Consider the following 10,783-nt stretch of genomic DNA (forward strand, 5'->3'; position numbering starts at 1 on the left):
AACACTGGCTCTGGCATCATTTTCTTTCTGCAGCCACCTCAGCTTCTCTGATATGCTTGCAAGGGTGAGGTGAGCAATCTGCAACTACACCAATAAATGTCATTAAATCCTGCACATTGGCTCTCTAAACAGGTCGTCAATATGCAAGATAACCAATCAATCAGCAGTACATGAAGTCTGTGTGACGCTGTTACTATGAGTGCTGCTGAGATTACTTCATTTAGTTAGCACCCACAATGAAATACTGACTGAATAACAGGCATAAAACGGCTTTCTTGTGTGTTGGGGGGATACATAGAAAGAGATTACAAGCCTAAACCCACCGTCAGCTGATCCTTAACAACATTTTCAGTATAAAAATGGTCTGCAGTGCATAAAACAGTGGGAAGCTCTAGTTTAAATAATCTGGATAAACTGTTGGCTTGTTTACAACCTGTCTAATCATCTGACTGCTCCTCTTTCTCCCCCCGTCAAACACTGCTGTAGCAGTCTTGCCTCTTGTCTTGATCTCAGAGCACGGTGTTATGACAAGTTAAGGCCAAACGATAAAAAACTGGAGCAAATCTGAGCGCTCAGGATGTGTCCTTTCTTTTAAGATATCGCTCCATCCTTCCATCTATTGTGCTTCATCTTCATCCTCCCTCCGTCACACACACACAAACACAGACACGCACACACACACACACGCTCACACACATATCAACTCACACACCAACCCACATCTCGCTCATCACTCCTCATTTGTCTCATTTGTCTCCTCCCTCCTTCTCTCTTTCTCTTTCTCTGGCTCCCCCTCTCTCTTGACATAATGATTCAGTGACACTTGTCGTTTCGCCTCAGTGTCAGTGTGCTGACAGGAGTACACACACACACACACACACACACACACACACACACACACCGAAGAGAGTACAGAGTAAAACGAGGACTCTAGTTTAGCTCTACAGTAAACAGTGTGTGACATCCTCTGAGCTAAGGTCAGAGATCGGCCGAGGTGTTACAACTCCTGTGCAGGGGGGTCACCAACACACACACACACACACACTGCTGTTGTCCATACTGTCCCCGTGCCCGACGTATGGATCAGACCAATTAAAGAGATTTGAAGGGATTACTCCACTCTGCTCACACACACACTTTTACTCACAAACATGTCCTATCACACAGACACACACACACACACACACACACACACACACACACACACACCACATGCACTGTACTTGCACACACTTCATAGAGAGGCTTATTGACTGTCATGCTCGTGCATATCAGAGTCTTTATTTCGCAGCAGTGTTCGATAATGTCATTGTGTTCACAAACGTAGCAGCTGACCTCCTGACCTTTGCCCCACGCTCCACACCTGCCGACCCCGGTTTGAGGAAGAGGTCAGAGGTCACCGGAGACCTCCCAGTCACACTGCCCAGATGGAGTCCTTGTAGCTGCAGCACAACACCTGTTAAACACACACACACACACACACTAAGACTGTGTAGCATCACCATGTAAGAGACATGTTCTCCATTGTGTGATAAAATAAAAAACATACATGTCCGGAGAGCATTGTGATTGTAACTAAGTACATTTACTCAAGTAATTTATATTCCACTACATTTATCTGACAGCTTTTGCAATTTAAGATTTTTACATACAAAACATATGAAGGGTTTATCAAATGTGATATTTTGTTATAAATTAAACTACCCAACAGTTTATACAAGTGCACCCAAAACGATGAGTCAGTTAATCGAAAAGTCGATTAACAGAAAATTAATTAAGAAGTATGATTATTGAGATTTGCAGATTTGCTGGTTTCTTTTTAATTATTTCAATTATTCATTATTTATATTTATACCTATATATACTGTATATATTACTGTTCTGCTATATTTTGATTACTAAGCTTTTAGAAAGAAAGAATACTCAGTTTTTAATTTTTCGTAGCTCTGCTTGTTCTCTGTTGTCTTTGTTGTGTTTTATTAATTCTCGATTGTAACTTGTTTGGCATTCTGTTTCATCCTAAGCTCTTTAAAACAGTTTGTAAACCTTGTTTTTTTTTGTTGTTTTTAACTGATTTTGTATTGGATGCATATACAATGACAAATGTACATATAACATATACACACACATGAAAAGGAGATGCTCATGCAATTACACTTGTTCACTCCATTGTCATGAAATAATTCTTTCTCAAACCACGTCAACATGTAATAAAATATGCATATGGCCAAAAATTAAACTTAAGATATATTAATAGACAGACAACTAACAAAATGAATAAATAAAAGTGAAAATGGTATAACAGATGAAAATACAATTTACAAATATAGGTCAGGTAAAGGGCAGATTGAAAAGAAAGGTCTTGAGTTTGCACTTAAAAATATTGGCCAAATACACCTAGTATCAAGTGTACTACAAAAAAACAACAATAAAAGAGAAGAAAGAAAATAATAAATTAGAGTTCCTGTTTTGGCTGTAATAATGGTGACCATCTTTCAGTGAACCTCTCAACTGCAATCTCCAATTTTCTTTATGACAAAGACATTTTTTACCTCGCTTCTCCACTCTGTTATGCTGGAGGGCCGTGCTTTCAGCCAGGATGCTGCAATTATTTTCTGTGCAATTAAAAACAGAGTTCTCTGTCAATAGATCAAGCCTCGTCCGTTATAGTATCCAGAAGTATACTCACTATACTTACTTAAGTGATGTAAATACCCAAAACATTTTATATTGTTGTTGTATGTTTTTTGATGGGACGTCATAGCATAAGAAAATGACAATAAACATATTATTAATAAAAATCAATCAATCGATTAGAAAAAAATAATCAGCAGATTAATACAAAATGGTTTAAAACAAGCACCAACTACACCAATAAAACGCTGGTAATAGTGTAACACTTTATTTACTTTTATTGTTTTAGCACATATTTCTGATCGCAAATACTTTTACTTAAACTCCTTCCAAGAGTAAAGGTGAAGGGCCAATAAACTAAATATAAAAATAATATATTATTATTATTTTTGTATATTTAGTTTATCCTTTCTGGGCTACTGTAGAAACATGGTGGTTTAACATGGCTGACTCGCGTCATCAGTAAATATAAAAAGGCTCATTCGAATGTAACAAAAATATAACAACTCTTATTTTCAGGTGATTATACACTAATGAGAACACAGTAATGTCTATTATATTACATTTCTGACATATTTTCAAAATAGAGCCGCCTTAAATTGGACCTTTAAGTAACATTTTCAATGCAGGACACTGAAGTAGACGATATGACGTCTTCCTGTGAGTGACAGTTATTCTAACACACAACTCTGTGGACACACACACACACACACACACACACACACACACACACACACCACAAATACACGCCATGCTCTGTTTGACATGTCATGTGAGTTCAGCCACTCAGAGAATGTGCACTGTATCAATGATGACCGGTCACACCTCACTAACGCTGAACACAGTGGCAGGAGGTCACAGTCACACAGTACTAGCTGTCTCCAGTCCATGTGTGTGTGTGTGTGTGTGTGTGTGTGTGTGTGCAGTTGTGAAAAGCTTATATTAGATATTATATGAAAGCTTGATAGTTTACACACAACAATCATATCACAGACCACAGTGAGTTTAAGTGTGATTTAAATATTAAAAATACTCTGAATAAGTGATGAAACTCTCTTTTACGTTACTTCCTGACCAAAGACAAACAAATGTAAATGTAATCGACTGCAGAGCATCCAAATTAACTTCTCATGAGCTCTCGTGATGTATGTGTGTGTGTGTGTGTGTGTGTGTGTGTGTGTGTGTGTGTGTGTGTGTGTGTGTGTGTGTGTGTGTGTGTGTGCTGAGCTGTCACAGGAGATCTGGTGAGAGCAGGCTAATTGGAGTTAATTCACCATCTGTCTGTGTGAGCCAGCAGACAGGGTCATTAGCAGAGACAAGTCCAGCCACAGGGGAGGCCGAGAGGGGAATCACCATCCCTCACTTTCTCTCCCTCTGTCTTTAGTTTTTCCTTCATGTCTACCAAACCCTCCCTTGTCTGTCTCCATCTCTGCCCTTCGTGTCTGTTTGATCCTCCCTCGTCGCATTTTTTTCTGATCTCGAAATGTCTTCCCTTTGCAGAGTGTTAACAAAACATTTTCTTAAATTCTTTGTTTTGACATGCTGATCCTGTTGTATGCACAAGACTGTTTGAAGTGGTGATGATCTAACTGGGTGTACAGAGATCAGTGAGAAAGCCGTGATTCTTCTTTATTGACTGTATTTGTCAGATCGACACTGCCCTCTGCTGGCCCACTCACAGTGCTGAGGGACAAAATATATATGACATACTGTATATGATATATATGTTTCTGCCCAGAGCATCAAAAGCCTGATAAATCTTCAGATTAGAGGTCCAGTGTTTAAGATTTGGGAGTATTTAATTGCAGGATTAAATATGATATTAATTAGTATGTTTTCATTAATGTATAATCACCTGAATATATGAATCATTGTGTTTTTGTTTTCTTAAAATTAGCTTTTTATATCTACAGTAAGAGCAGGTCCTCTTCCCTGGAGTTTTTCCTACATGCTTAAAAGGAGAGGGTGAGGCGAGAGAAAGTATTTATTTGGTTGCAATCTGCAATGTCACTGCTAGGTGCCACTAAATCCAACACACTGGACCTTTAATTGTGAGAACGCTGCATATACAAACTTCCATGTAGGTCAAAAATATAATGACTGATGACATAATAAGCTCACATTGGAGAGTCGGTTGTTTAAACAATATTTTTATTTAAATTTATCATCATTTTAGCATCAACACACAGCAATTTCAAGATGACCGTGCACCTTGATGCCCAAGAAACTGTTTTCACACATTTTAATGTTACGTAAGTCGGTCTCTCCAGTACAATACGAGATGCCATATTCTTCATCTTCATCGACGTTAAACTCAGACCATTAAAGTGTGTGCATGTTTATAAAAGAAAGACAGACGGGTTTTGAGGCCTCCTTCTGATCCGGACCACACACACAGGTTAGACTAATGGGGTGAACAGAGAACATTTAAGAGGAAAGAGTAGAAATGAACTGTTTGAAAATCTCTGAAATAAGAAGCTTTAGACATTTCTGGTGAAGGTTTGGGGAGGAGATGAATGATTCGGGGGACCAGAAAAGAGCCCTGAAACATGCAAGGAATTGTCAGTATTTATTGTTTCAGGGCCCTGAGTGAGCGCTTGTCAGGGGGGGCCCAGGATTTCCTGATGATCAAGTGACTCAGGTCAGATTCACTTGAACGACAGTAACTTCTCAGTTCTGGTCCTGGTGGACATATTCAAATATACAATACAAGGATGACATATGGTTCAATTATGCTCATGTAGTGTGGTCCAAAATGTGGTTAATTTTCTTAAATAAATGACTGACAAATGTTGATGTTGTCTCCACACCATCTTAAGCTGGAAGTTAATTTCTTCTTCTGATGAGAGATGATATTATTATTAATAATACATAATAATAATAATAATAAGAATAATAATACTAATAATAATAATTAGATTATTAGATATTATTCTTTATTATTATTTCCCCCTTGTCTGCTTTTACTCATTATACTTAATGTTAGGTTTGATAGTTTGTAATGAAGACTAGCTCTTTTCCACTGAGATCAAAAAAGTCTTATCGCATTTTAACGTATAATAATACATCATAATTTATTTGTTTCACTATGATTGTACCTGATTATATCTGATTAATAAACTGAACTGAACTGAAATCTTTGTAAATGTTGATACAACAATAACTTAAACTTGAATTAAAGTTAATAGATGCCAAGTAGTTAAAGGTCCAGTGTGTAAGATTTAGCGGCACCTAGTGGTGATATTGCAGATTGCAACCAAATGAATATTCTGGCTGCCAAATTCACATAAAAAGCAATAGTCCATATCTAGATCAGTGTTCGATTTGCCTGTTCTGGGCTACTGTAGAAAAATGGCTGTTGAACATGTGGGATTCACTGAAGAGGACCCGCTCTTACTGTAGATATAAAGAGCTCATCATAAGACACCAACAACACGATTCTTATTTTCATTGATTACACACTAATGAAAACATACTAATGAATATTGGATTTCATTCCTGCCAATAAATACTCTTTTAAACACACATTTAAATGCTTTTTTGTGTGTGGCAATTTTGTAAAATACTAATAGATTTATCACTTATCCCCCTTGTACAGTAACTTAAAGTACCTCCATATAAAACGGTGTTTTAAAATGTCACATTTTCTCCTGTATGTTTATTCATTTTTTTTTTTTTTTTACTTGCACTGCTCTCAAAACCTGTGTAACTGTAATGTTTACTTATTGTTTTGGTTTTTGTTATCGTTATGATAGATAGGTAGGTAGGTAGATAGATAGATAGATAGATAGATAGATAGATAGATAGATAGATAGATAGATAGATAGATAGATAGATAGATAGATAGATACTGCATTTTAAACAATCAGTGTATTCTCTGTACAGTCTCTCAAAGACTAAATTCTTTATAAGGTTTTAGATTTACATATTGCATAGTTCACTGTGTATATAGTGTGTATATAGGATATTGTATAGGTGTATAGTATTAAAGTTTTGTTTTCTTGCTATCACTTACTATCTCACTTACCGTTTGGGAGCTGCTGTAACAAAAACAATTTCCCTGCGGGGATTAATAAAGTATTTCTGATTCTGACAGATAGATAGATAGATAGATAGATAGATAGATAGATAGATAGATAGATAGATGAACACACATTAGAATTAAATGTATAACACAGTAACCAGACGTTAAAATTATCCTGAGATAAATCTAAATTTAAATATGTACAGAGAAACTGAACATTTGTAGCAAAAATAAACATTCGCATAGAAGATACATATAAAAAAGTTAGCCCGTGCTAAACATCTATATAAAAAGTAGAAATAAAACTGTTTTATAAAAATATGAGAATGTATGAGGTACAAACTTAACATTAAACAAACATACAGACGCTTCATGTATCACATGTAATGTACTCATAAATTTCCCCGTGGTGGGATGAATAAAGTGTAATCTAACATTCATTAGGTGAATTATGTAACGGAGCCTGCAGCAGTAACGATGCTCGTTACTTCCACTAGGAGCCGCTGGCTGCACTCGGCTCTGAGCTCTGATAATCTGGTTTATTCATTTGTGGAGATCCGGGATGCTCCGACGCTGCTGGAAATGCCTCAGAAGGTAACGGAGGAACATTTCTGCGGTCCAAAAAAAGTTGTTGGATGCGTTTCGCGATGAGCTGGAGTAAACGATAAGTAGTTTTTGGACAGTTTTGGACGCGGAGGTTGTTCGGCTTTGAAGAAGTTTACAGACGCTGCGCCGCGGGTTAGCGCGTTAGCCTAGCCTAGCCTAGCCTAGCCTAGCCTGCTAGGTAAATATTACGACAGCGTTTCGGAGTTTCCCACATCCTCGTCCACCTTTGTCAACACAAGAACTGTGCCGTCCGTGGCTGTTTTGCATCGCCATTTTTTTATCAAACACAACAGCGAGCTTCGCTGCGACGAGATGGGTGGATTTTTGTTATGCTACACACAAAGCTAACTGGCTAGCTGACGTTAGCTGAGACAGCCAGCAACTTCGGCAGGAGAGTTTTCGGCGAGCTAACCACGACAGTATTGTCGCCCACGATCGACATCTGCTGCCTGAAAGCGGTCGACCTGCAGCCATGTTTGAAATGGAGACACATATATCGTGCCTTTTCCCGGAGATCCTGGCCATTATTTTCAGCTATCTGGACGTTAAAGACAAAGGGAGAGTAGCCCAAGTGTGCGCGGCCTGGAGAGACGCGTCCTACCACAAGTCGGTGTGGAGGGGGGTGGAAGCCAAGCTGCATCTGCGGCGAGCTAACCCGTCTCTGTTCCCCAGCCTGCAGACCAGGGGGATCAAAAAAGTCCAGATCCTCAGCCTGAGGAGAAGTCTGAGCTACGTGATCCAAGGGATGCCGCACATCGAAAGCCTTAACCTGTGCGGCTGCTTCAACCTCACGGACAACGGACTCGGACATGCCTTTGTGCAGGACATCCCATCCCTGCGGGTCCTGAACCTCAGCCTATGTAAACAGATCACTGACTCCAGCCTGGGCAGGATCGCCCAGTACCTCAAAAACTTGGAGGTGCTTGAACTTGGTGGATGCAGCAATATCACAAACACAGGTCTGTTGCTCATCGCCTGGGGCTTGCACAGACTCAAGAGCCTTAACCTGCGCAGCTGCAGGCATGTGTCCGATGTGGGCATCGGTCACCTGTCCGGCATGACCCGCAGCGCTGCAGAGGGCTGCCTGTCTCTGGAGAAGTTAACCCTGCAGGACTGCCAGAAGCTGACTGACCTTTCTCTCAAACACGTCTCAAAGGGCCTCAACAAGCTCAAAGTGCTCAACCTCAGCTTCTGCGGGGGGATATCGGATGCAGGGATGATCCACCTGTCGCACATGACCCACCTGTGCAGCCTGAACCTGCGGTCGTGCGATAACATCAGTGACACGGGGATCATGCATCTGGCCATGGGCTCCCTCAGGCTATCCGGACTTGACGTGTCCTTCTGTGACAAGATAGGAGACCAGAGCCTGGCTTACATCGCCCAGGGGTTGTATCAGCTCAAGTCCCTCTCTCTCTGCTCCTGCCACATCAGCGACGATGGCATCAACAGGATGGTACGCCAGATGCACGAACTCAAGACTCTCAACATTGGACAGTGTGTGAGGATCACAGACAAAGGGTTGGAGTTGATAGCCGACCACCTGACCCAGCTGACAGGGATCGATCTGTATGGTTGTACTAAGATCACCAAGAGAGGTCTGGAGAGGATAACACAGCTCCCGTGCCTTAAAGTGTTAAACCTGGGACTGTGGCAGATGACGGAGAGCGAGAGAGTGAGGTGAAGGCTCTCCTGATTCACGTACATGTGTTTCATTGTGTATAGTGCTCAGTTGCCTGTATCCATTCTTAATTTTACCTTCTATACTGTGACTAAAAACAAGGAGAGGGACGAAGCATTGATCACTGGAATATTGTTCACCTCCGCTGCAATACTCCACCCTTACTCACGTTATGTTTCAGTCTCGAGCTCTCTCTTTTTTGATGTGCATTGTTTAATCTCGGCCTGTGTACAGTTCTTACTATCTAGCTACCTCACCCATCAAACACAGGAGTGCCTACTATCGCTGAATACTAGATTACATTGCATATTTTTGTGACTCACATACCAATGGAGATTTTTATATTTAAAAAAACAAAAAAATCTCATTGCAGAGTAATAGTTAGGCATTTTAACTCTTAACAGAAAGGCTGGAGTACCTTGGATTGAAGTTTTGATAGTTTTTTTTTTTTCGGCTGATGTATTTTTTACTTATGTAACCAATTTATTTTTTTTTTTTGTAATGAATGACTGTTGTTGACAAAATTGTACTTCAAATTGAAGTGGGTGGATCACTCCTTGTCTGTCTTTTGTTTACCTAATGTATAGTTGGCTACGTTTCATATTCCTGAGGAAATAAGTATGTATCAGATGTTCCAGTATGCTACTCTGTCAAAAAGGTTCATCAACACAAACTACAGTAAGGTGTAGTAATTAACCGCTGCCAAGGCTTTATGCAATACCTTAAAACTGTTTTATCAGTGGTTTTTCTCCTGAGGAGCGTCCAACGATAGTGTCAGAGTATTTGTTTAAAAAAGCAGTAATTTAAGATTGTTTTATATTCATACAGTAGTGATATTTATGAATAAAGATGGCAAATATGTTTCAGTTTTGTGTGTTTTACTTGTAGTTTTTTTTTTACGAGCTTTTAAATGTATGATTTCTGAGCAAAGAGCTCTGAGTTTTGTGTAATATGTATGATTTCTGAGCAAAGAGCTCTGAGTTTTGTGTAATTTAGGGCTCCGTTTGCAGCGACTAACAGATCTCACTATTGACTATTAATTCAAAATGTCATAGTTTTGTAACCGTAAACGCTCAGCACCACTGAGTGTTTGTCTCTAATGATCAAAGAAGTAGTCATGAGTTAAGAGTTACTTCCAGCGCAATGTAAACAAAGCAAGTAGAGGAGCATTGCATGGTTTGTAAATTTAGTGGCATGTAGTAACAACCTTATTTAATTTTTACTAAAATTCCATCAAAGTACCATCAAAATCCGCAATTTCTGCATCCCCACTCCAGTGTTAATAGCAAAGTAGAATGCTTTTTGTTAATTTCTTTTAGTATCTACCAATAAATGAAAGCTAGAGTGAATAATGTAATTAAGACAGAGATTATCTTGTAATTTCACAGCAGGTTATACCAATTCAGTCTGTTATACGTAAAGGCTCATATACCTCATATACCTTCAACAAATGGACATTTAAATACTGGATGATGTTTGAGTCATTGTGCTAAATGGAAAATTAATCAAATAAGACACAGCTGTGTACCTGATAGTTTAGCTATCTTCGATCTCACTCAGAATATTAATGGATGTTCTCGATAAGTTTGAAACAAATCAGATCTCTACCTGTATTACTGATGAGTGCTCTAAGAGCTCTGCCGCAAATGTCTCAGGCCCTGCATGTACATGTTTCTGAGGGCAGTAATGCTTCAGAATGACCTTGACCTTTTAGTAGCTGGTCTGTTCTGGAGCTTTCAGTTATCTTATATTAAAAATAACACAGCTACAGATCCCTGACAACTGAAGACTGTGTGACAGGAGTAAAACTAAATGAAATTTGTGAGAATCATTTATAC

The 10,783-nt window shown here is 39.2% G+C and overlaps 1 protein-coding gene across 1 annotated transcript; it reads left to right on the forward strand.

The window, feature by feature from the left end:
• Positions 1-7,143: 7,143 nt before the first annotated feature.
• Positions 7,144-9,811, forward strand: LOC104940461 (F-box/LRR-repeat protein 14). Its single transcript, XM_010757072.3, has one exon. It carries the CDS (start codon positions 7,737-7,739, stop codon positions 8,946-8,948), a length of 1,212 nt encoding a protein of 403 aa, XP_010755374.1. The 5' UTR covers positions 7,144-7,736; the 3' UTR covers positions 8,949-9,811.
• Positions 9,812-10,783: the final 972 nt, after the last annotated feature.

This window comes from Larimichthys crocea, chromosome XXI, assembly GCF_000972845.2.
Source record: "Larimichthys crocea isolate SSNF chromosome XXI, L_crocea_2.0, whole genome shotgun sequence".
NCBI classification, from domain to species: domain Eukaryota; kingdom Metazoa; phylum Chordata; class Actinopteri; family Sciaenidae; genus Larimichthys; species Larimichthys crocea.

Coding starts and splice junctions, on each gene's coding strand:
- LOC104940461 (XM_010757072.3), top strand. CDS start 7,737: ATGTTTGAAATGGAGACACATATATCGTGCCTTTTCCCGGAGATCCTG.